We start from the raw sequence: 26,989 nt of genomic DNA, 5'->3' as shown, positions 1-26,989 counted from the left end.
CACGTGGCCATCATGCCGGAGGACAATACTCTCCCAGAAGCTTTGAGGCCGAAGGGATGATCACACTCCAGGGAAGCCCAAGCCTAGGCACACAGCATGCACAAAGTCGACATGTACCTGTGCGTTGTGTCCGCACACCGCAGCCGGACGTGGACATGCCATCATATGGCAGCCCAGAAGACCGGCACTCTGAGCCAGACAGCCCATTCCAAGCTGGCTCCATGTCGCCATGCAGCCCCCCCGACAGCACACAAGTCGCAGGCCACCACATGACACACCAGGGGTGCCCTTCGTCACTGGGGCCGCAGTGATGGGCCGACTCGACATTATTGAGGCCAAACAGGCCAGGGTGGAATCGATGGGCAAGGTGCAGTGCTGGCACATCAAGGCTGTCAGTGCATCTATACGGAATGGGTGCAAATACATAGCGCGGGACAATGCGCGCACACGCCGTGTCGTAGAACAATGTACCGCTGCCCTGACAGGCTTCGGTCAACGAGTGAGGGAGTTGACGGAGGCAGTCTCAGCACTTGCTGAGCAGACAAGGGAGGGAAACAAACTCATGCGACAGCACATGATGGCCACTGCTTCAGTCCCTTTGACATCAACCGCACCCACAGAGGGTTCCCTAGAGCCATCTCCTAGGCGCCGGTCTATACGCCACCTAAGGGCAGGCACACCAGAGGGATCCGGAAAAGGAAAGCGCCTGCGACCATCCTAGTGGTGCATGGCATCATTGTTGGTGCCCTGATGAGACACATGTGCCTATCTGCACAGTTGGGGGGAGTTCACTGGGGGGGGGGGAGGATTGTGTGCTGGGTGTTTACTGGGGGGAGGGAGGATTGTGTGCTGGGTGTTTACTGGGGGAGAGGGGAGTGTGTGCTGGGTGTTTACTGGGGGGAAGGGGAGTGTGTGCTGGGTGTTTACTGGGGGGAGGGGGAAGTGTGTGCTTGGTGTTCACTGGGGGAGGGGGATTTGTTGTATGGAAAATAAATCACATTAGAAAAATCACAATGCATGGACAGTAGTGAATGTTACTAATGCAATTTAATGTTGAAGTGACATATTTCCAATTTACCCATTACCCATTTCTAAAAGAATCCATCAATCAATCCCTGTCTGGCCAACCTCCCCTCCCTCAGCCCAATCCTTTGTGCATGTGCAACACCTTCTGGCACTTCATCTCCCTCACTACCATCCTCAGGTGGCTGCACATGAGCATCAGGGGGCAGTGGCACATTTCTGCGACAGCAGATGTTGTGCAGCATGGCACATGTCAGTACAATTTTGCCAACTTTTTCTGGTGCATACATCATTGCCCCTCCCGTGCGGTCAAGGCACCGGAAGCTTGCCTTCAGTAGTCCAAATGCCCTCTCCACGCAGATCCGTGTACGGGCATGGCCAAGGTTGTATGCCCGCTCCTCCTCCGTGTGTGGGTGACGCACAGGGGTCATGAGCCACGTGTACTGGGGATATTCAGAATCACCTGCAGGGGAGAGAAAGCCAGTATGGGGACAAGGTACGTCCAGTGGGTGTACAGAGCTCTGTCATGAGTGTCATTTTGCCATTTTTATCATTTGGCCTATAACATTGTGGAGTGTGCTGTTCTACGGGCACGATTGAATCAATGGGGTCATCTCCACTTGGTACGCCTATGTTTCTGTATGTAACAGTACTCCTTTACTTGTCACAGGATAAGGGGGCCCTTCCATCTACTTCTGCATGACAGAAGTGGCTGCCTCATGTGTCATTGCAAATCCATTTGGCTAATGTTGCATTTGCTGGTCGTCACTATTCTGTACTGTTCTCCATGCATTTCCCTGGCCATTTTGGGGACAGTGTTCGTGGGATGTACATTGTCATTACTCGGCCTACTTATGAGTGGTGCATTTGTGGATGTGCCAGCTTATGGTTTGGAATTTCATTACTGTCGGATGGGCAGGGTGGGATTTCTGTACTGTGTCAGTGTTCGGAGCCATGGTGCTACTCACACAGGAGGCTTTATTGTGGTGGGGCTTCCATATGTCACTGTGCCGCCACATGTCTTACATCCTGCATGGTTGTGTTCTGCTGTGTTGGACATGTCCAAGGTTTATCGTGCAAGGTGCTTGAATGTGAATGCTGCAGTAATGCTGCTGCCTATTGGGAATAATGGATTCTGTGACAGGCACCATCTGTTGTGGATTGACATGCTTTATGTTATACATTTGTACTCACCCAGTAGCCATGTGTTTTGGCCTCAATGCCTTTCCATGTACACCGGCAGGGTACTGTTGCGCAGGACCATGGAGTCATGGGTGGATCCTGGGTAGCGGGCACAGCAGTGGCTGAAGGTGAGGTCAGGACCACATGTCATCTGCACGTTGAGGGAATGGTACTGTTTACGGTTTCTGTAGGCAGCCTCATGTGCCTGGGGTGGTATGAGTACCACATGTGTGCAGTCCAGGGCTGCTATTACATTCGGGACTTAGGCAATGGCATATAATTGAACCTTCAGCTGGTGCAGCTGTGCCTGTGTGGCTGGCAATGCAATGTGTTCGTTCACATGATTCAACAGTGCATCAAGCACCTGTCCCAGCATGGCACTGAATGTGGACTGGGCCATTCCATGCATCATGGCAACGGTATGTTGGTAGCTGCCAGTCCCAAGAAATTGAATCACAGACACAAGCTTCACTAGGGGAGGTACTGCCGTGCTGGTGGCTATGCAGCTGCATATGTCACCCTGGATTGTGTCCAGCAACTGGGTGATGGTTTCCCTGTCCAGCCGATATTCTGTCACCAACTGACCATCAGTCAGGGCCCAGGGTGTTGGCCTGGCCCTGGGGATGGCTGGCCGCCTTGCTGGTGCTGCTCTCCCCCTCCTTCTCCTCATCCCCACTGCCCCTGGCATTCCCAGGGCCCTGGCCTGGTTGGCTGGCCTCTGTAGCTCCAGGTGCAGCAGGTAGAAGTCAACATCAAGGCTCCCAGCTCCAAATGGCAACATGGTGTTGGGGAGGGTGCGTTGTGCATGGGTGGGTCCTTTGTAGGCCTCTGATTTGAAGTGGTTCCACCTGGGCCCTTATTTCTGTCTCCTCTCTGCTCCTGCTGGTGTAATGGTGTTGGGGAGGGTGTGTTGTGCATGGGTGGGTCCTTTGTAGGCCTCTGATTTGCAGTGGTTCCACCTGGGCCATTAATGCTGTGGCCTGTGTTCTGTTACCTCCAGCTTTTTGTTGGAGGTATTTTCGGCGGATTGTCCGCCTCTTTTCTGGCGCTAATAGCGCCTACGCCGGACTCGTGATTGCTGATGTTTTAGCGCGAATGGTTCCTGGTGCTGTTATGGCCGGCGCTTGTACAGCCGGCTGTACTTGCGCCGGCTGTAATGGCGCCGGCGGTATTTGGACTCGTGATCCGAAGGACCCTTAAAATCGGCTCTAATAGCGTTACCACCGATTTTAAGGGTTACCGCCAAAGTCGTGATTAGGCTCATTGTATTTATGTGGATTCTTGCAGTAGAGTAATGTGGAACACCCAACAAAGAGGTTGGATCTTTTAGGTGCTTTGTGAGCCATGATTTCAGCACATTTTTGACAATCAAGAAAACGGATTCCCAACAGCTCTGTGTTTCTTTTGGCAATCAACATTGCTATTTCCAAGTGGTTTCAGGCTATTTGGAGGATAGCTCAATGGTGGCTTTGGCCAGTGATCTGCTGTGCTCACTAAAATAGGCAAAAGTGGATGACAGCCTATCTTTCAGATTTTTACTGCGCATTTTTGGATGATTTTGAGCGAGCAGCATGCTTTCCAGTGGCCATTCTGATGTTTCTGCTGCCAGCAATGCACAGTACTGTTGCAGGGCTCGGATTAGTGGGTTAAGACATCCCACAAGCCCCCCTCTTGCGATTGGCCATTGAACTTTCATCGATGGAACTTCGCAAGACCGGGATGTCCGCATCATCTCTGCGGATTCCGCAAATGGCAAAGTTCAGCATCTTTTCCTCTATCAGGGGTGGATCGATCGGTTCTCCTCGCCAGTCCTGATGGGAGTATTGAGCGCTACCCCGTGCCCCTCGGCTCTTTGCTCCCGGTCCGGTCTCCTACATTGTATTCTTTCCTGGTAGTCTTCAAGTCATAGTGGGTCTTCATGCTATCGGCTGATCTTTCTAGATTCCACTGAGCATAGGCAAAAGCATGTTGAAGGTGTTTTCTTAAATTCTCAACATACTCATGAGTTGTGGAGGCATTGATCAATGTCTGCTCTTGGGTTCTATAGAGCAGATGCTGGGGAAGCACCATCCTGCATCCAGTCATCAGCTCAAACTGTGACATTTTTGTTGCAGATGAAGGGGTAGATCTGATGGCCATTAGGACAAGAGGTAAACGAATATTCCAACTTGGCCCAGAATCTGCCACAAATGTTTTTAATATGCTCACTATGGTTTTGTTTTAACGTTCTACTGCACCACTAGAGGCTAGCCAGTAAGCAATGTGTAGCTTCCTTTTAACCCCAAGTATCTCACACATCTTTGTTATTACTTCGCTGGTGAAATGGCTACCTCTGTCTGACTCAATCCTTTGGGGTATGATATGATATGGCAGTAGTCCAAAACGCGAAAAGATGTGGTTGATCATCAGGGCAGCTGCTGTTTCTGCCTTGCAGTTTGGGGCTGGGAAACATTCCACCAATTTAGTAAATAAGCATGTCACGGTCAACATGTACTTATTCCCCCTAGAGGAGCGAATCACGGGCACGATAAAGTCGACTTTCTGGCAGTGTCATCCCCCTCTTTTGGAGAGGTGCACGGTGTGTGAGGGATGTTGGCTGAAATTGTGCACACACAAGACAGTTGAGAGATCATTGTGAGCATTTTTCTGGGACCTAGTGATAGCAGTGACCTGGATTTCCCCCAACAAGGACTCTACCTCAATTAGATCCCCTTGGATGGCCCCAGTTTTGGCCAGCTGATCAGCTAAGTCATTTCCAGTTTTGTCTGGTCCCTCTACTTTGGAATGACCCTTGATCTTTTTCCAGTAGATGGTCATCCCATTTGAGGTGACCAGTTCATCAATATTTGGATTAACTGCCCATGTTTCAAGGGTTTGTTGTTAGCACATAGCATGCCTCTGGTTTTCCAGTTAACCAGGTGCTCCACAAGCCTGTTCCATACATAATCCGAATCTGTGATTATGACCAGTTCGTGGAGTTGATGTTGGACAGCAGTGAGGATGGCTTGATGCACAGCCATCGACTCTGCCACTTGGCTACTTCGGAGACCAATCTTGTACCCAGCGGAGGGTTCTGGGGACTCATTCACCCATGCATTCCATAAGATGGCTACAAGTTCTTTTTCCCCGTTGTTGTCAACATGGTAAGAGCATCCATCCACATGGACAGTGGGCATTCCCTCACACTTGTCTTCTTCAAAGACTTTGTGTAGGGAATTAAGGTATGCCTCCATGTTGTCCTTGATATTTAGACTTTCGTCCTCGAGACAGTTTTCTCTGGCACAATCATGCAAGCCAGCCAGACCTTGCGCGAGGGGACTCTTCTTGTTTTGGCCATATCTGTCCTCCACAGGAAAGCCTTGCATTGACAGAATCCAGGAAGTAATTCGGGAATTACTCACATTTCCGGCCCAGATTCTGTACCTTTGGAGATGTTGCAGAGGCTGGTGTGGAGTCCCCACTATGATGTGTTCCCCCTGGATAAACGGGCAGTCATTCTTCAATGCCCACACCATGTCCAGGAGTGCCTTCTCACAGTCGTTGAATTTTTCCTCCACAGCGGATAAAGTTTTACTCGCATAGCAGATTACTTTATGGACCTTGTCATGCTTTTGGTATAATACTGCAATCAAGCATGTATTAGAGAACCCTGTCTCCAAGAAAAACTCCTTGTTTCTGACAGGATAGGCTAGGCAAGGCGCTTGTGAGAGGCTTCTTTTGAGCTGTCTTACTGCCTCAGATTGTTCTGGACCCCATTCCCAGTTGACCCCCCCTTCAAGAGATGGATCAGGGGTCTGGTGATCTCTGCGTAGCCCTCCGTGAACTTTCTGCTGTAATTAGTCAGTCCAAAGAGGCTCCTTAGTTCCCGGAGAGTTGTGGGGTCCTTCAGTTTCTGGAGTGCTTCCACTTTCTTTTCCTGGGGACAGAGACCCTGAGGAGTAATCTCATGCTAATTCAAGAAATTAGTAATTTCTTGTAGTAATTTCAAGAAATTAACACGGGTTCTACACCACTGTGCTTTCTGAAAGGAAAGTTTTGCTCCGGCGGCCCTCAACTGTGTCAGAACATAACGGATCTCCGCTATGTGTCCCTCAACAGTTGAGCTTTTGATGAGGACATCATCTACATAAGCCAGGTTACCCCTTGCGCCCAGGTCGGGCATGGCCTTGTGTAGGAAAATGTTGAATTCATTGCCGGAGTTGATGTATCCGAAAGGAGTCTGAGTCCATGTATACTGCTGACCCCCAAAGGTAAAAGCCAGCTTGTATTGCTCCTCCGTACTGACAGGCACAGTCCAATATCCATTGGTCAGGTCTATTGCAGTGAATACCTGTGACCCCTGGATCTGGGCCTGCCCTTGGTCGATGTAGGGAAGAGGCCATCAGGAAGTATGGACCCGTTTGTTGAGCTACCTAAGGTCAGCGCAAAGTCTCCACTGGCCGTTTGGCTTCAATATCCCCAGCACCAGATTATTGAAGGTGCTGTGGACTGGATGGATTATCCCACGGGACTCAAGGTTCTTAATTATTTCAGTAAGGGACTCCATGGATGCAAGAGGCCAGCGATATTGCTTCACCAACACCGGAGTCATGCCAGGGTCCGTGGGAATTGTTGTGTGGATGACGGTCCGACCACAGTCATATGAGTCCACCGCAAAGAGATCTTGAAAATCCAAGAAAACTTGTTTCAACTTTTGCTTCTGCTCCAGAGTCTCACAGGCATCCGCTACGTTGACTCTCTCTTCAAACATCTGCCTGAAGCCTGGAAAGACTTCTGGTTTCGCTATTTCAGCAGCCTCCTCCAGCTGGGTGGAGAAGTCCCTGGTCAGAGTGCTGATTTGGATTGGTGGCTTCAGGTGGGAAAGGCAGCCCTCATGGACCTGAAGTCACAAGTCACATCTTCCTTGCCATAAGGGCAGGAAGTGTACACCAGGAAGTTCCCCCCATGCCGGGTAAAGATCCTGTCTGGTGTTGTGTTGTCATACCTGTCACTGTCAAAACAGTCCTTGGGGATTGGTCCTAACACTTCATTGCCTAAATCAATGGAAAAATGTCGGCCATCAACCGCCATTCCAGTAATGGTGCCTGCGGCTAAAGTGATACTCTTTAAGTCGCTGTTATCCACCTCTATTGGAATGGTGTCATGTTCTATATTGACTAATGGTGTTGGGTTTACCCCCAACCCTTGCTGTTGGAGAGAAGCATTTAGATGAATATAAGCATCAGGGTTTTTCAATTTTTGTCCTCTTTTAACTTTCACTTCCAGGGAGAATTTTTTGGGTCCTTTCTGGGATGGTGACTTCCTCTCCAATCTGAATTTCAACTGCATAAGGTGGGCAGTTCAGCTGACCTAAATGCTTTCTCTGGATCATCAAAGCCCATGGGATTATCCACTAATCGGGACCAAGCCTTCAAGTTTGTTAGGTCCAAACTAATGGCAAAGCAATTGAGAATGTCACTGCCTAAGTAAAAGGAGGCAGTGACGTCTCGCACGACCCAACAATTATGAACTAAGCTCTTGTTGCCTATAGAGATTTTCAGAATACACCTGCTTGGCAGGAGATGTTTGGAATTGGGTGCTTCCAAATACATGTCCCATTTGTCTATCAGTTTAAATGTGGGAATGGCTGGATCTTTCGGGAGTTGGCGGAACATGGCTTCACTGATGAAGCTCTTACCGTTGTTCACACACACTCGGGCGAGAACAGAGTCCTTCTCTTCATTTAACTGAACAGGGATGAACAACTGCTCTCCAATTTGCTGAACATCAGCCAGGCTCTAAACTGATTTCACATCTTTCTGGACGATTGGAGAGGGTATGTCTGATTGTGGATTGGTGAAGAATTTCAGAGTGTTTCCTTCCAGTGTGGAATACCACCTTAAACTGGAAGGAAGGTTGATTTTCAGAAATAGAGAGGACCCCCCATCACCAGTCTGTTGTCCTACTGCTATTACTGCCACGTCTGGAATTTGGTTGTTCTGGAAGTGAAAATCTACTTGGTCAGATTTTTGTTCAACCATGTGGCATGTGTCGTTTAAACTAATATGGTTGACACTCTGTTTTAATTTTATTGGTCTGCTAGTCTGGGTCCAGAGGAGCTTGTTTACACAGTCTATTAGGGGTGACAACCTTCTCAGGAGGTCATTCAGGAGCAAAAAAGGGGTGCCCTCTGGAGTCACTACTATGACCGGGTGTTTCACCTTGTGTCACCCAATTTTAATGTCCAGATCCGCAGTCCCCTCGATGGGAATTTCCTTCCCCTCAAAGTTTTGAAGTTGTCCAGGAAGAAAGGTGAGAAGAATTTGGTAATTATCCCCCCTTCCTGAATTCAGTTCATCAGAGGCCTTTTTGGACAGAAGGGTAGCTAGGGATCCAGTGTCCACCAGTGCCAAGATTGTACCCTGCCCCTGTACTTGGACTGGGGCATAGTATCTTCCCCCCCCATCATTGTTCTGGAGCACCAGGTCCAGAGTTTGGGACATTCTGTGCCGGCATGCCCATCTGAGAGTTCTGAGCCCTCAGCATGCGACCCAGATTCTGTGCCATATTTTGGACCTCGCGCTCTAACTGTGAAACCCACTCAGGCTGATACGGGGTTCTGTTTTCTCCTCTGGGCTTATCCTGGGAAGGGTAGCTCTCCTTCTCTGGTAGTACCTGGGGATGTGAAGATTTGGGTACACCTCCACCCTTGGCCTCCCCTCTCCCGGATTAGGTGGTCTGGGCTCAGGGAAGTGGGGAAAGAAGGATGGATGATTTTGGGGTTGGACATTTTGTGGATATCTGGGGAAAAAGTTCTGCCCAGGATTTGGTGAATTTCTGCCCTCCTGGGGGAAGTTAGGAGGGAAGTTCCCTGGGTTAGGTGCATGTTTGGATCCCCCCCCTTGGGCTGGAGGAGTCCACACATAACCCAGAATGGGTCGGTTTCCCTTGTAGAGGGGACTTACTTAGTCAGGGGAGTGAGGGACCCCATTTGTGGGACTACCTCATTGGCTCACAGTCTGTGACTGGCCCAAGGGCCTTCTGGGCTTAGAATTATTCTGTGCAGGCAGGTTTTTTTTAGGCCCCCATCTCCAAATCTAAAATGGGGGCAACCTTTACCTCTGCCACCTTGGCAGCAGCAGGGGTGCTGGTCGGTTTGGGGGTTTTCTGGGCATTATTTTTATTTTCTATGGGCTTTTGCACCTCATATATGCGGGTGTCCTGTTCAATGACCCAGTCTAGTGACCTTTTCTCATGAAAATCTCTCACTAGCTGGGTCATGAAATATTTGGGTAAGGCATGGAAAAACATATTTACAAATTCTTTGCTATCCGTGCGCACCCTTTTGGTAGTCTGCGCAAAGGCACGCTTCAACTCCTGACAAATTCTTGTGGGGCCTGATCCTCCCCACATTGTAAATTGTCAGCTGCCTTGCGAGCCTCTTGGGGATTTCTATGAACAGAGAAATGCTTTAAGATGGCCGCCCTGTAGGTGGACCAACTTGAATGATTTTGATCCTCCAGCCCCGCAAAGAAACTGGAGTATTCTGGGGAGAATGTCCATTTTATATACTGCTTGCAGCTACTGCTGTCTTTCAAATGGAAAGTCTCCATCATTTGCTCAAAGATCTCCAAGTGTTCCCAAACAGAATACTTGGAGTTCTTATGATAAGGAGTGATGACGCTCCTTATTGCTTTGATCTGTTTTAAGGGGTCCTTAAGCAAGGCCCTTTTTGCCTTATTGGCCTTCTTAGTTCGGGTAACCCTGGTCCATTCATCTTCTGACTCAGAAGCACTGCTCCCAGAGGTGCCCGTCTGATCTTCCAGGTTTTCCCGGATTCTGCGAGCCTGGGAATGGCTGGCAGAATGTGGGGACCTAGTCTCCTGTGTCCTGGGAAGCTCAGAGGAGTCTTCTGATTCCTCCTTGCTCCCGGGATTTGATGGGTACCCCCCCACTGACCTAACTGGGCAGAGGTTTTCAGGATGCCCTTAGTGGGCCTACTCTCCCGGGGTTCCCCACTAAATTGCACTGTACTTGGGTGCCCATACCCGGATGCCTGCCCATCCATTCCTGGGACGTACTGGCCTATGAGCTCCATACTTCTGACTGGATAGTAATCTGCCATCCCCGTGGCCCTGGGCTCATGTGCGCCAGGGGACATGGGGGTGGCAGAGTCCAGGGACTGGGAGAGAGGGAGGCCTCTGGTACTAGGGCTCCTGAAGTTATGCTCAGATGATTCCCTTTCCCAGCGAACCTCATCTCTATCAGCCCCTGCTCCCTGTTGCACTGCAAGAGTCTGTGCTTTCAGTTCCTCAATCAAGGCCTTACTAGACTCTATCAGTCTCTCCTGCATGGCTACCTGTTGCTGGAGCCTATCATTGTGCTGACAAAGAGCCTCATTTTCTCTCTGTGCTTCCTGGTTGGTCCTGGAGTACTGGGCCAATCATTGCTGCAGAAGGGATACCTCCTGAGTCCCATCCCTACTGGCCTGCTCCTTTCTTGCCAGAGCATCTTCCACCCTCCTGGTGTGCTCTAACAAGATGTGATGCTCTTTTTGGAGGTCACCCAGTCCCTGGAGGGCCAGGTGATTTTCTTCCAGCTTGCCTTTTAAGTGGCAGACTTCCTAGCCTAAGGTGTCCCTTTCCTGAGCAAGAGCCTGCCTCTGTGCCACCAGGTCATCCCTCTGCCTTTGAAGGGCACCAGCTTTCTGGCGCTCTTCGTCAAACTCTGCCTGGGTGTCCAGGTCTTTCAAAATCAGCTTATTGCTCTCTGCCTTCACTCTATTTAGATGGCTTTGCAGGATGGCTACCTGCCCTGTGCATGCCCTATTGAAATCCAGTTGTTGCTCCAGCTTTTTCTGGCTCTGCAGTAGGGAGTCCAAACCTTCTTGATACTCCTTCTGAAAGGCCAGAATTCTGGTATCCTGGTCTGCCCTTTCCTGTTGCAGGACACCCATCTCCCCTTTGATTTGAACTAGATACTGCCTACTATCATTTCTGACTCCTGGCTCCTCTGCAGCCTCTGCCCAGAAGAGTCCAGATCACATTGGGCCTTCTCTAATGCCATCACTTGCCTACTTGCCAGATCTTGGCCTTCAGCACATTTATCCTGTATGGCTCCCATATATAAATATAAATATGCCGCTATCCTGCCAATCTTGTTGTGCTCATCCTTGGCCTTAGGGGCCATATATAGATCACTCAGGGCCACGTGTAAGGGACCCTGATCTTTCCAGATATCTAACCCAGTTGCAGTGACCTGTCGTGTGATTGCCTGCAACCACACATTTTGGTCCTGCTCAGTCCATTCACCTCTCACAAATAGCTTATGTAAAATGTGCTCTCTAGCTATCTTGATATCTACCAATGTCGCCATTCTGGAAATTGATTTCCTTCCTGACTTACAGAAGTTTGTTATTTTATTTTGCAAAACAGACCATTTCCTTAGAGCGTTCCCTTTTGAGGGGTGCTTTTACAGCGTAAAACAGCATAGTAGCCCAACAGGATTTATGTATCCTGTCAGTTAGCACACTGTATTAAGCTGCACAAGTGGTAGAGCTAATCCAGAATCCCTGGCTACCGAGCCCCCAATCTGTAAGTGACTTCAATCCAGCAATCCAACTAAATTAATGCTTAGGATGGGAGGCCCAACGGAAGCCCTTATTTATATACTTTTATGTCAAAGTTCTTTAAATCTGGATGATGAACCCTTATATAACGCCCCTCTCTTTGAATCCCCTGACCTCACTGAGCCAAGAAGTAGATTTGTTTTGCAAATTAAAAGGTTTATTTGAAGTATTAAACAATATATATATCACACTTTTATGAACAAAAGAATATCGGAATAGCACACTTATGAATATGGACGGTAATCAAAAAGCGGTAATATTACAAAATTGACAATCTCTTTAATCACTTAGGAGTATGAATATGAAGGATACTGTAGCAGAGAATACCTTATATGATTCAAGGAAATGCAATTATGGGAAAGAATGCAACCCAGAAATAACTTGATATGGTTTCAATCAAAAGACAAGATAATCACTTTTTCCCCTGTGACTACTCAATACCCCCAGTATGCAATATGGAGAGATGGAAATGAGGGCACACAGTTTTCAGAAATACAATCAATAATGCAGTTCAATCCAGTCCCCCCAGCAAGCTGGAGAGACATAGTTATGATTTTAAAACACAGGTCAAAACACTTTTGAATGTGATTGCAATGGATGGGAAAATATACTAAATTGATTTTAATTCACTAAAGGAGATTCAGCACTAGTGAGAATTACTTTAGATTGGTTCAGGTCAACACTAGCAATGATTCATGATTGATTATCAAACTGAAAACGAATTTCAGCAATTGAGAACAAGAAACAGCTATTTTAACAGAGAATGAAATTGAGCCAAATTGCAATTCGCTGCAATTTTTCTGCGTGTGTAAATCGTGATTACGGGATAACCGTAATGAATTGGAGTGTCCTGTTGTGTATTTTGGAAAGCTTAGGATCTTAGCTTTAAAATGACAGTTACATTTCGGTTCTAGGACGTGAGGTTCAAAAGTAACGGAGGTTCTTGTGAAGGTAGATTTTGCAGAAAGAAAGTCAAGATTTCAAAATGACAGATGCACTTTACAGATTTGAAATCAACAGGATGGACACAAGATTCTATAATGCAGTTCTGGACAGGTTGAGATGGATGGAAGAGGATTACTTTAAACTAAGAGATTGGTTATGGACAGTTCTAGACTAGATACTCACTCCTAGGCTTTGGAATGGAATGCGCCTTGTCAAAGATCTGGTCAAGGGTTTTGTCTTCACTCTCGCCACCGGACGGTCTCAGGTCCTCTGGGTTCTGCGTTCAGCACGCACGCGGTCTGCGGCCTCTTGAACTGGATCTGATGGGTCTTGGATTACAGCACTGCTTTCTGGGTCTGGACCTCGGTTCTAGTGCAGGGTTCTTAGCTAGAAGCATACAGCTCAGCCCGGCTGTTCAATGTGAGAATCAGGTTTGCAAAAGCTTCTGAAGCCTGCTGAAAAGGATTCAGCTTTTGGTTTAGGCCTCTCTGCTTCAAGGTTCTAGAGTTTGGGTTCTAGAATTCTGGTCTCTGGATCTAGATCTGGAGTCTAGAGTCTCTGTCTGGATATTGTCTGGATCTAGTCTGGCAGAGTGCTTCACAGGAATCGGTGAATAGTGGGAAAAAGAGAGTGTTCTATCTGGGTCTCAGCAGTTCCTATTTATGTGTTTCCAAAGGGGGTGGGGAGGCTGATTCCACAATGCCCAACCCTCTAAGGATCCTGATAGGTCAGAGAATTTCCTGTCCCCTGATTTGAGACAGGAGCAGCGTGTCACCCGGTGTCATGTTTATGGCTTAGGTGAAAACACTCCCCTTTGCTTTTTCATAGAAAATCAATTTTACCCCAAAAACATATTTCCCAGATACAAAAATTGTTCATAATACATATACACATCACAGATTAATTAAGGCATGTCTCCACTCAAGTCCCATGTTCCTACGAGCTTGGGTTCAGAAATGACAACATTTCGCGCTTTTGGTGGGTTTCCCAATATTCATTCTGCTCCAAATTTGATACATGCATGCAAATACTCTCTGGGCATATTACTGTAAGTTCTTATGTTCATAGCAACAACACTGCAGCTGTGATATTAATAATTCCGGGGTTTGGTCTCAGAACATCACACAGCATCCATCTTAATCTTAAATTGTGGGTGAATTTTTCATTTTAGGAATCCCAAAGTTTCATATTTTTGTCAGCTTGGTAAAATTTGTTATACGCAATTTTATAAAACATATATTTGCTGGCCTACTTGAATCCACAATGGTTTGTCTCCGCCCCTAAAGCTGTCTGACTCAGAGGTCACATGTCCTGTCTCTCCCAAAGCAGTTGTTGACAGTTACACCTGAATTTAGCGTATTCTATTCAATTGAAATACTCTATTGTCTTGACTGAGAGCAACAGGCCAGGCTGCCACTCCCCAGTTCCTGTTCACACCAGCTTGTCAATCTCTTATCCAAGGGCAAAGGAGGCTTCCTTTGTCCAGGGAAAAGGCGTGAAGGGTTCTCAGGGACAGAAGGCCTCTTGAAGTTTTAACTAAATCAGATTACCTTCTGGTCAATTTCAACATAGTTCCTTGTAAAAAAAATGTGTATAAACTTGCAATAAGCAACATATCTTAAATTAAGTCTTTTTACACATTAAATCAATGTGTGGCGCTCTATATGGCATTTTGATGGAATTCCTTTCTTTGGTATATTTAACTTCTGAAACACTAGTTCTCCTCTTTAAAATAGGATTTTGCTCTGATACCATAGGATTCATGCTGATATTGTATTGATTTGGATTCTTGCAGTAGAGTAATGTGGAGCACCCAACAAAGAGGTTGGATCTTTTAGGTGCTTTATGAGCCATGATTTTAGCACATTTTTGACAATCAAGAAAACGGATCCCCAACAGCTCTGTGTTTCTTTTGGCAATCAGCATTGCTATTTCCAAGTGGTTTCAGGCTACTTGGTTGATAGCTCAATGGTTGTTTTGGTCAGTGATCTCCTGTGCTCACTAAGGTAGGCAAATATGGATGGCGGCCTATCTTTCAGATTTTTACTGCGCATTTTTGGATGATTTAGAGCGAGCAGCGTGCTTTCCAGTGGCCATTCTGATGTTTCTGCTGCCAGCAATGCACAGTACTGTTGCAGGGCTTGGATTAGTGGGTTAAGACATCCCACATTGCCTCTAACCGATCAATCCACTATTCACCATTCACTGCCTGCATAGGAGATCAGGCCGTCCATAGACGAGAAGCATTACCTTGTGCTTGCTTCTAGCTGATCAATCCACTATTCACCATTCACTGTCTGCATAGGAGGTCAGGCCGTCCATAGACCAGAAGCATCACCTTGTTGTGCTTGCCTCTAGCCGACCACTCCACTATTCACCATTCACTGTCCACATAGGAGATCAGGCCGTCCATAGATTATATCTGAATTTTGTCTGAATAGACTTTAGACATATGTCTTTTTGGCTGCAGAGTGTAGTTCCTATCCTAATTGTGCCCAACCTGTGCATCTCTTTCTCTACAGTGTGAAGTTAACACTCTGCTGTATACAACTAATTGAGAATAGACTTGCTTCAATGCAAAGAACTCAGTAGACAGTGAGCTCTTGCTCGCAACATAATCCAGGTGAATAAGGACCCCTGAGGATGCTGAGGTCATGTATTTTATGATTTATTACATTTGCAGTTTGAGAGATTTACAAGATCACTAGTTTCTTTTAAATATTCTGTTTACTTTGTAGATCAAGAAGATAAAAAGGTTCTATAATGATGACATCATTTTTGCTCCGGAGGAAGGGGAAATCCCGAAGCGCGTAGAGCTCTAATATTGACACCAGTTTGAATAAATAAAATATTTGTGTGTTTATCAAAGCCTTTTCTCTGAGATTTTACTTCACAAATCTTTTTTAAATTTCAACTGTTTCCAATACAGTGGTGTGCAGTGGACGAGGGTCCTTAAACCCTTGACTCTTTCCTTACTTACTGCTATCAATATACTCCATGGTATGCCGCGCTTGAACCAGGAGCACACGGAACACATGAAACAGAGAGTGCAACACACTGCACGTGTTTCATGCTTTGGGAGAGCTTATGAGTAGAATTGATCCTCCTCCACAACAGCCATGGTGGACAGACACAAGCAGCTAGACTCAAGAGTCTCCAGTAGGTTAGCAGCTCTAGCAGCTAGACTCAAGAGTCGCCAGTAGGTTAGTGGCTCTAGCAGCTAGACTCAAGGGTGTCCAGTAGGTTAGCAGCTCTAGCAGCTATAGCAGCTAGACTCAAGAGACTCCAGTAGGTTAGCAGTTCTAGCTGCTAGACTCAAGCGTCTCCAGTAGGTTGGCAGCTCTAGCTGCTAGACTGAAGAGTCTCCAGTGGGTTAGCAGCTTTAGCAGCTAGACTCAAGAGTCTCCCATAGGTTAACAGCTCTATCTGCTAGACTCAAGAGTCTCCAGTAGGTTAGCAGCTCTAGCAGCTAGACTGAAGAGTCTCCAGTAGGTAAGCATCTCTAGCAGCTATCACGTAGCATGAAACACAGAGCGGGACACACCTCCATAGGGATCATTCTATTCTCAGCCAGGGGGAATTGGGCTACATTTAGGCCACTTTCCTTGTCCCTTTTGGCTGCATGTAGGTTTCCCTTTCTGGATACTGTTACCATACAAGCTATTATTTTTTGAGAAGGTGCAGTACCACTGAAAACATACAGATGTCCTCAAGAGTAATATCAGATTTCGTATGAGGACATCTGTATGTTGCCAGTGGTACTGCATTTCTGCAATCTCAATGTGATTTCTTACAAGGACATCTGTATGTTGTCAGTGGTACTCACCCTTCCCAATAAACTATGTTGTGAGGACATCTGTAAGCTGCAGTTCATTGGGGAGATGTGTTAGGGAGAATTCTCATTCTATGGCTAATTTCCCTTATCTATAGAGTCCCCCAGCAGCTTTGCTGGATTTGAAGGGTTTGTTTCTTTCTCCTGCTAAGAGTGTGACTCTTTTCCCCACTCTTAGGCATTTTTTGCTATGTGTGTTCTAGGCTATTTTTTGTGTTTAATGTCTATGGGGTTATCTCACCCTCATAAGAACCATCTTTTTACACATGTGTTACAAAGCACCCCCGTGCAGTAACATAGGGGTGTCGTCGTGACGTCCAAACATAGACTCCATACCCTGGGACTGACCACTGTCTCCCAGGGTATGTAAAGTCCCCATTGTCTTTACTAGTCAAATGTTATGAACTAGACCACTACAACCCATCTTACTATGGAGGTACTGGGAAGGGTTAATAGTTTTCCCTGGTGTTCATTTTCGAGAGGGTACCGTACAGTCCCTCTCTCAAAAGTTTCTGGCTGGTGGCAGTGGTTACTACCGAAAATATTCGACCGTCAACATTTTCCTATGGGATTTTCCCATTGTGCGAGGCTACCACATTTACTGACAGCTTCTAACATACTGCCGGTTTATTCTTATATTACCTTTACTCCGGTAGGTTTTGTTTGCCAGAACTTTGATATAAATTCTTTCTTGTGTCTTTCTGGAAACTCCTAACCCAGGTCGGGGATCCTTTGTTCGTCCTTTTGGTGGGCTTCTGCCAAGAAGCCCTCCTTTCGGCGCCCTTGAGTGTGGGGTGGGTCCATTGTGTGGGAGGGGGAGTAGGACCCCTGGACAGGGTTGCCGCAGCAACTCATGTCGCACTTTAACCTAATAGGCTGGAGGGTCTCACGCCAAGGTGACCCCTCCACTGTGTGAGTGACAGCTAGGCTGTATGAATGGGGATCTTTTTGCATAAAAGCAGGGTCCTGAGGACTGGAAGAGCAAGACGTCGCCACTGGAACTACGGAATCGAAGAGGAGAGAAGCCAAAGACATCTGCAATGACTGAACCACCGGTGAAGCCCTGCTGCAGAGTTTCACCACTTTTCTCCACACGACGAGAGGAGATCTCCATCTCAAAGAGCCTTCTTCCCTTGAGCTGGGTGGGCTAACCAGTTTGCCAATCGCCTTCTCGGACCTGCCTTGGTCGAATCGCCAGTGCCCAGCACTTGGAGGTCGGATAGCCAGGCAGCCATCCACCCGAATCGCGATTTAAAGGAGCTTACTTTTTTATTCGTTGGTCAGCATCGCGGCTGGTTTCTTCCCTGGGTAGTGCAGTAACTCGAACCTTCCTCCACGACGAGAGCCTCTCTTCCTCTGCTGGATCCCCCAAACTGCAGGAACTACCGGGAACAACCGCCACCGCAGGAGCCTCTTCTTCATTTTAAGGTACTTTGGTCCGCCAGGCCTCCCTTTTCGTGTGGTAGCGCTAAAGGTGTTTTAAATCCTTTACCTACCTGTTAGGTTGGCCGCCCCTATCGTCTAACATTGTCTTTCACCTCCTGCATCCACCGTTCCTAATCGTTAACCAAAGACTTGACTGCAGCTACAAGAGCATTTTGCTCCTAGGCTCTTTGTCCTGTACCACTGACTCTGGCACAGGCCTATTGACTCTGGCTGAATTTGTTAGAACTGCCTTCTCTAGATTGCTTCTCAACGAGAACTGTGTTGATGCACCTCATTCTTCTAAGAACCTTTCTTCCTTCCCACTTTTTAACTTGTGAAGTGCCATTTTGGTTGGTTTTCATTTAAGTATTCTCTATGCTAAACTTCTGCCTTGCCTAAACCTGTTCGCAAACTTCTGGGAAGTGTTGCTAGGGTGTGTAAGAAGATATTCCTGTATAACTTGCGCTTTCCCTCCCTTGTGAGAAATTGCTAGAGTGCCATTTGTGTTTGGTTTTCACTGTGCCATTTTGCTCAGTTTTCACTCTTGCTCAAACTTGTCTACAATTTAACTAGGGAGTTGTGTATACTTTTCTTGACTGATTTTAACTTGCTTTATTAATTGTGATTAAGGTGTTGAACTAGAAGTGTGAAAAATAAATATATATTCTTTTTAATACAAAGCTTTGGTCAGTGTTTCCTTGTACCATAGTACATTAGCCCTATTGTGTAAACCCTGAATACTGCTCATCTCCCTCTTGAGATAAGTCTGACTGCTTAGCCACAGCTACCAACTAAATCTTTGTGGCACAGACTAATACCAAAGGGGATTTATTGCTCATATATGTATTCTTAATCTTCTGTAGTGCCCCCTAAAGGAACTGCACAGGAGTCTGCCTAACAAGGTTCATTACCACTGACAAATGTCTTCTTCTGTTCACCACCTGTTTCAATTTCTATTTCCTGTTTCCCTGGTTCTTGTTCATTTTATTTTTTGGGGCATTGCAGTACCACTGACAATATACAGATGTCCTCATAAAAAATGCCAATGTAATTTCTCATGAGGACATCTGTATGTGGTCAGTGGTACTGCACCTCTCCAATAAAATAAGTTGTGAGGACATCTGTATGATGTCAGTGGTACTGCATCTCTCCAGTAAAATAAGTTGTGAGGACATCTGTATGCTGTCAGTGGCACTGAACCTCTCCAATAAAATAAGTTGTGAGGACATCTGTATGCTGTCAGTGGCACTGCACCTCTCCAATAAAACAGGTTTTGAGGACATCTGTATGTTGTCAGTGGCACTGCACCTTTCCAATTAAATAAACGTCTCTCTGTATATTACTCTGTTGGTTATGTTATGTTATTCAGCATTTATATAGCGCTCTATATATCACTGGTATGACCTTAAAGCGCTGGTAGGTTGAACGCCCTTGGTGACCGTAGTCCAGGTCAGTTGAAAGAGTAAGGTGTCATAGGGTGCATGTGTGCACCAGTTATGTGTGCAGCTGATGTGATTGCCTGATGGTAGCTGCATTCTGGCATTAGGTGTGGTGGTTTTGTTATCAGTTGAATGTGTGCAGTCTGGTGGGCGGACATCTAGAGTGGGTTCTGGCTGTGTTTGGCCTGTAGGACACTTATGTGAGCAGCTAGGCCGGTTTGTCATGGGATATAGCTGCGTTTTATTAGAATTATGAGGTGTCCATGAGGAAGTGTTCGTGTGAGCAGCTAGGCCGAATTGATCGAGGGGTGTAGTTGCACTCAAATTGTGTGATGGTGTAGAGCAGAGAGTAAGAATAGTGATATGCATAGGTGAGTGTTTGTGTGGAGTTATTTTTCTTTTTTTAATTTATTTGCATTTTTAGAGCGCACAGCTGCCCACGGGCATCGTGGCGCTGTTACAAGAAGGTTTACTTAACACAGGCGAATAACATGAAAGGCAGTGGACATGGTTACAGACATGGTTGAAGGTACAAGGTTACATGGGACAGTGCAGTTTGGCATAGCAGTATACAGAAATTATTTGCATTGCAGTAGAGTTCACCTAAACAAGGTGGTTTTCAGAGCTTTTCTAAAGGCACTGAGAGATGTTTCCGCTCTCAGTTTGGGTGGTAGGGAGTTCCATGCTTTTGGTGCTAGGACTTTGAAGCTCGAACCTCCAGCTTTAACTCTGTTGAAGTTAGGGACTAAGAGTTGGTTCGCGCACAGGTCCCTTTTGGGCCTGATTGTTTGGACTGGTTGTATCCGATCAGTGAGGTAGCTAGGGGCAGAATGGGATATGCATCTGTGGGTAATGGTTAGGGTCTTGAACTGGATGCGCTCTGTGACTGGGAGCCAGTGGGCATTTTGTCTTGCTAGGGAGATATGTTCCCTCTTCGCAATATTGAGGGCAGCTCTCAAGGTGTTATTCTGTGTGATTTGGAGTCTATTAATGTTTTTAGCAGAGGTGCCTAATAGGAGGACGTTGCAATAGTCCAATTTGGCACCTATGGTGGCCCTGGCTATGTTGAGGCAGTTTGTAGTGGATAGGTGAGGTTTTACTGCATTAATTATTTTGGTTGTTAAGGCTGCTGAGGATGAGATGTAGCTGACATGTCTATCCATGGAGAGGGTGGAATCTAGATAGACTCCCAGAGTTTTTACAGCAGAAGAGACCGGGATGACCGAGTTCTCAATTAGGAAGGTGCTATATTTGCCGTCAAGTTTGCTAAGGGATTTTTTGGGGCCCACCAGTAGGATCTCTGTCTTGTCTCCATTGAGACAGAGGCCATTGGCTGCCATCCAGGCCTGGATGATGGCATATGTGTGTTGTAGGGCTTTAGATCTTGGTTGTAATCGCCAGTTAGAGGGAGAAGAATTTGAGTGTCATCGGCATAATTGGTGAACGTTATGCCGAATTCTTCTTCGTTGAATAGAGGGAGTGTAAATAGGTTATATAGTGTGGGGGAGGTACAGGAGCCTTGTGGTACTCCGCAGTTGATGGGGGAGGGGGTGGCTGATGCTTGGTCTGAGTAGACTCGAATAGCTCTGCCTCCCAGGAAGGATGAGATCCATGTTGTGGCTTCGGTAGAGAAGTGAGCTCTATTGGTGAGGTGTGTCTTTAGAGTTTTGTGGTCGACTAGGTCAAACGCAGCCAAAAGGTCAAGGAGTAAGAGGATGGCACATTTGCCTTTATCCATATTTTTTAGGAGTTGGTTTTTCAGGTCGAGTAGCACAGACTCTGTGCCGTGGCGTGGGCGAAAACCAGACTGTCTCTTGCCTAGGATGTTATGGGATTCGAGGTAGGCTTGTATCTGTAGATAGGCAGCCTTATCCAGGCTTTTCAGCAGAAATAGCACTGTTGTAATGGGCCTGTAGTTGTTAGGGGAGTCTGCATCTAGTGTGGGCTTTTTCAACAGTGGGCGAACCCAGGCTTCTTTAAGTGAGGAGGGAACTGAGCCAGTGGCAAATGATGCATTGATGAAGGTTGCGATGAACGGCGCTAGGGACTCAGCGCAGTCTTTGATTATGTTTGCTGGACAGATGTCTCCTTTGCAGAGTGATAGTTTTATTTGTTTCATAATGTTTAAGACCTCAGGTGCGGTTACCTTTCTAAAGGTGAATGGCGGTGGAAGGTTGCTATTGTGTTGTGTAGGAGGTTTAGAGTTCGGGGTGGCTAGTGTTTTGTGAGGGGGCTTGGGTAGATTGTCAAGGTTGGTTTTGATTTTCTTTTGGAGTAAATCTAGTTTGTCAAGCATGGCTTTCTGGATGTCTTTACACCTTTTCTCGTCTTTCACTGTTTGATGTTTGGATGTGGGAGGTACGACCAGCTCGTTGAAGATGGCGAATAGCTCTTTTGAGTGCGATTGGGCATTGTCGATTCTAGTATTGTATGTGGCTGCTTTTGCTTTGGCTATTGCATTTTTGTATTGTTTGACAATCGTTAGGTAGGAATCGCGTGAAGGGGCGGAGGGGCTTGATTGCCATTTTTTGAGCGCTTGTCTTTTAAGTGATTTTAGGTCTTGTAGGTCTTGATCAAACCACGCCCAACCCCAAGAGTGCAGCATTGAAATAACAATGGGAGGCAGACCTGGGCATGACACTAACAGAACGGGATTGGGAGAGGGCACTGATTTACCCCAAAGCAGTCTCACAGAACCATTGGTTCAAACTAATACAACTAAACGTGCTGTACCGCACCTATATGACCCCACACAGAATAGCCACCTTCAACAGGAGCGCCAGCTCGGTTTGCCCATGGTGCGGTAGGGAGGAGACAGACATGATACATATGTTTTGGGGCTGCGAACGGGCAAGGGATCTTTGGGTGCGGATAGAACAAGCCTGTAGAGCTGCTGGCATCACCCGGTATGAGTGGTCACCAAAAGAGTGCCTGCTTGGTGCTTACCCCAGGATAGCAAACATAAGCATGAGCATAAATTCATGGACCTCACATGCATCCTGGCCAAGAGAACCATTGCAATATCATGGAAGAGGGCTGGGGGTCACGGTACCAACATTGGCATAGGGAATTCAAGAGGTGGACGGAGGCTGAGACGAAGGTATGGGCGGAGGTGATAAGCAGAGCAGAGCTGGATGGTAGTGACAAATGGGCTGCCTGGAAAGCAATAGTATGGGAAATGTTTCACCCTTCCGACGACAAGCTTCCATGAACGAACTGCACACCATGATGAGCACTACCCCCACGCCTGGGTGGCAAAGTGCCCACCCCCACCATGCGTGAACTGGAGGGGTTGCCCACAAGAAGGGCAAGAACGGCACCCCGGATGAGGCGACATCCACTTGTTCTCATGTTTCACATGCCAAGACTGTAACGAGAATCGCTTGTTTTGTTTGTTTGTTTTTTGTTTGTTTGATGCTTATTATTTAAAACTGGTACTGCTGCATAATGAACCTTTTGTAACGTGAATGTCTTTTACCAATATGCCAATAAAACATTTAAAAATCAATAATCACTTTTAACATAGCTAAGAACTCAGGAGTTGATTCCACTCCATCGCAGGCTCTCGCTGCACCATTCAGAAACTCACGTAGATTTACAGTAAACAATATCCTCCCTCTGCTTCACCCCATCACAGCAATCTATAACCTGCAAACTGAAGACTCTTCAGACTTGGTGGGCCTTTACAATCAAACTCTTCAAACAGCTATTGACAAAGTAGTTCCTCTTGCTCTACGTAAAGCTAAACCACTAGCCCACCTCAACACTTGGTACACACCTAACCTGAAAGCCCTGCGAAATATGAAAAGAGCAGCGGAATCCAAGCGGAAAGAATTCCCGACGTTACGTGACAAAGGAGCTTTTCCAAAGCCTAAAAAAACTACAATCAGGCAATTCTTCACACTAAAAGTGCCACGTACAACGAGAGAATCGCAAACGCTAAACCAGAGTCCAAGGAACTCTTCGCCATCCTGAGAGAACTTGAGTCCTCAGTCACACCACGAGAAATCTGCATCAAAGACACGAGCTGGTGCTCCGGTTTGTTTGTTTTTGTTTGTTTGTTTGTTTAATTCACTTATAATGCGCACCAAACCCGAAGGTAGCCGGGCGCAGGCGTACAGGACATGCTAGGTTTAAGTTACAGGTTGCAGATTACATGCAAAGAAAATTATATACAGGGTATTGACAGTCAGTTACAGATTACATAGAGGCAAAATATATTCAAATTGCACGGGGGACAACATATGTACAGGCACTAGTAGGGCGTATGTCCCGAGCAGAGGGGAAGATGAAAATGTATACATGGGCATCAAATAGTCGGGTCTATAATGTATATCTCCACTGGGTGGTATTCAAAAAAGCCCTAATTGACAAAATGGTACTTCTACAAACTAAAATTGAAACCAATAACATCAGCCTCAAGCCTGCCCAAACGATACCTAGCCCCATCTCTTGCAAATTAGATGTGCTATTCGAATTCTCACCCATCTCTAACATTGAAACTGAAAAAATCATTGCCAGCCTCAAACCCTCAAGATATCAGGGTGACATCTGTCCAGCCTCACTGATTAAAGACTGTGCATCTGACCTGCCCGCCTACATCACTGGATTAATCAACACATCCGAAAGTGGCACTGTCCCATCGAATCTCAAAGATGCTCAGGTCCTTCTGCTCTTAAAAAACCTACACTAGACTCCAATACACTGACCAACTACTGACTCATAACCACAGTACCATTTCTCTTAAATATTGAGGATAGAGCAGCTTATCTGCAGATTCAAAACCATCTGGAAACTAATAATCTCCTCGACACTCCACAATCTGGCTTTAGCCCAAGACACGGGACGGGAACAGCACTACTTGACCTTAAAATACAAATGGATGAGCTGAAAAATAATGGGAACCTAGCTCTCCTCCTCTTGTTAGACCTCTCTGCAGTGTTCATCAGCCCACTTCTGACCCAAAGCTATCCAATGGATACAATCCTTCCTAACGAATAGCACTATGAGAGTTTTCTCACCGCTCTCTGCGGCTGTACCTGCCCCGGTCACGTATGGAGTACTTCAAGGTTTGTGTGTCTTCCCGACTCTATACAACATATTCACAAAGCAATTATCTGACCGACTTGACAAACGGGGTGTCACCTACACTAATTATGCAGATGACACCCAAATCCTCTTACTCATCACCGCCTCCCACGACATTGGCTATGAATCTCTGAACAAAATCTATCAAACCATCCAGGCCTAGATGGCCATACATGGGTTGTGCCTCAACGATGATAAGACGGAACTCGTCCTCATAGGATCCCAACACCGTCTCAATAAACTATCTAACTCCTTTGAATCATTTAACATAGATGGCAACACTATCAAGCTGTCGAAAGAAGTGAAAACCCTCGGTTTTTACTTGGACTCCACCTTAACCTTAACTCGACAAGTTAACGTCACTGCATCAGCCACAGCTTACACATCTAAGCTCATTAATGCCTGTAGACCATTCTTATCACCTGACAGCTGCATTACCCTAGCTAGAGCCCTCATATTGACTAGACTAGACTATTGCAATGCTATGTATGCGAGCACCAAGCTCCAGAATATCAATAAACTATAGGTGATCCAAAACAACGCACTGAGAGCAGCACTGAATATACCTAAAAAGTGCCACATCTCAGCGCCCAGAAGGAACACTCACTGGCTACCCATCCATGAGCGCATCCTATTTAAAACACTCGCCATGACACACAAATGGCTACACAAGCTAGCACCTAAATATCTCACAGATAAATTCACCCCCAATCACCCCATCAGGCCCACGCACTCAGCCTACGTGCCACATTGCCTCTCCATACCATGATTCAACCTTCAGAACGCCGGTGGCAGTAGCTTCCCTGTGGTGGCTGCTAAGCAATGGAACAACCTACCAGTAACATTAAGGCCTGAAAGTCCCTATTGGACCTTCCGCAAGCCCCTCAAAACACAGCTCCTTTACTCAGGAATGACTCAAATAACCTCAACGCTCATCCCACACACTGTAACTGCACTCTGTTCCACAGACGACAACCTACCCCTTGATGCTCCTGACTAACAATGTAACCATTGTATCTACCGTTATCTCCATAGTAACCTGTAACTTGTAACTTGACTTGTCACGATCACAAAGTGTTGTATTGTACTGCATGATTGTATTGTACTGCATTTAATGACTAGAATATCTGGACTTGTCATGATCACTAAGTAGTATATTGGACTGCATTAATGACGAGAACACTCTTGCAACCTTGTAACCTTTGCAACTCACTATGCTTGTTTTCTGTCAAGAAAAGCGCCTAGATGCCTTTGGGCTTGGTGTGCTATATAAATTGCTAAATAAATAAATTGTGAGGACATCTTCATGTTGTAGTTCATTGGATAGGTACAGTTCCACTCATAACATACAGGCGTCTTTATGAGAAATCACATAAAGATCAAAACTGCAACCTAGGACAACTGCCACCAAAGCGGTGTCACTCCGTCCTCCTTTGCGCTGTCAATCTTTCCTTCAAATGTTGTACAATGTTCCGTTGTACTGTTGCTGGCCTACCTTTCATGTATTGTTTTTTTTTATTTTTTATTCTGCCTTCTGTTGCCATGTATTTTTTATTCCTCCCCCCACATTGCTTCCCTCACACCTCGGCGCTGCCCTTCATTCTCCCATGTTGTACCTTTTTCCTCCCTGTGCTGTTATTCTTCCTCCGCCCCTCCATGCTAAATATAAAATGCAATAAACAACTACAAATGTCAAAACTATTGGCTTGTCAATGCTTGTGTTATTCCAGGTAATGTCTACTATGCACAATGCAAGAAGAGTCAGATGAAGATGTCAAACCATAGGTTAAGCCCCGTCCTGTCCTCACGCTCCACCACCTCTCCCCCATCACTCAAGCCATCCAACTCCCGGCTTCTTGGCTGTATAGTACAACTAGTTCTCTTTCTGCACTTCCATCACTGGCCTCAAGGGGGAGCATTACAGGTATATGCTAGGTAGCACTGATGTATGAATGAGGGTGGCAAACCATAGGTTAAGCCCCTCCTCCACCTCACTCCCACTGCTCTCGCTATGCCACTCCTTGCTTCTTGGCTGCAGAGTACCACTAGTTCCTTTTCTGCACTTCCACCACTGGCCTCAAGGGGGAGCATTACAGGTATATGCTAGGTAGCACTGATGTATGAATGAGGGTGGCAAACCATAGGTTAAGCCCCTCCTCCACCTCACTCCCACTGCTCTCGCTATGCCACTCCTTGCTTCTTGGCTGCAGAGTACCACTAGTTCCTTTTCTGCACTTCCACCACTGGCCTCAAGGGGGAGCATTACAGGTATATGCCAAGTAGCACTGATGTATGAATGAATGATGCTATGGATGCTCATGATTTTGGGATATTGTTGTGCTAGAGTCGCTCTTGTTTGCGCTTCCTTCCTTTCCATACACCCTCCTGCCTCAGGGGGCGCTGTGCCACCCAAGGCATTAAGCTAATAATTGCATCTTTCAGAGGCTG

General features: G+C 46.5%; 1 protein-coding gene across 4 annotated transcripts in view; it reads left to right on the top strand.

Annotated features, from left to right (window-relative positions):
- Positions 1–26,989, top strand: part of LOC138525661 (T-cell surface antigen CD2-like) — a 651,206-nt gene that overhangs the window by 508,049 nt on the left and 116,168 nt on the right. The window contains exon 4 of one of the 4 annotated variants that reach the window (XM_069635728.1): positions 23,091–26,242. The exons of the other annotated variants lie outside the window; for them this stretch is intronic. Coding sequence (XP_069491829.1) covers positions 23,091–23,428 — 338 coding nt within the window. The 3' untranslated portion in view covers positions 23,429–26,242. Of the gene's footprint in view, positions 1–23,090; positions 26,243–26,989 lie in introns of those variants that run through there. 4 annotated transcript variants of the gene reach the window in all.

The sequence above is a fragment of the Ambystoma mexicanum genome, chromosome 7p (genome assembly GCF_040938575.1).
Source record: "Ambystoma mexicanum isolate Mex_15411 chromosome 7p, UKY_AmexF1_1, whole genome shotgun sequence".
Taxonomy (NCBI): Eukaryota; Metazoa; Chordata; class Amphibia; order Caudata; family Ambystomatidae; genus Ambystoma; species Ambystoma mexicanum.
The sequence above is the reverse complement of the archived record's forward strand: the minus strand, read 5'-3'. Positions and strand labels throughout refer to the sequence as shown.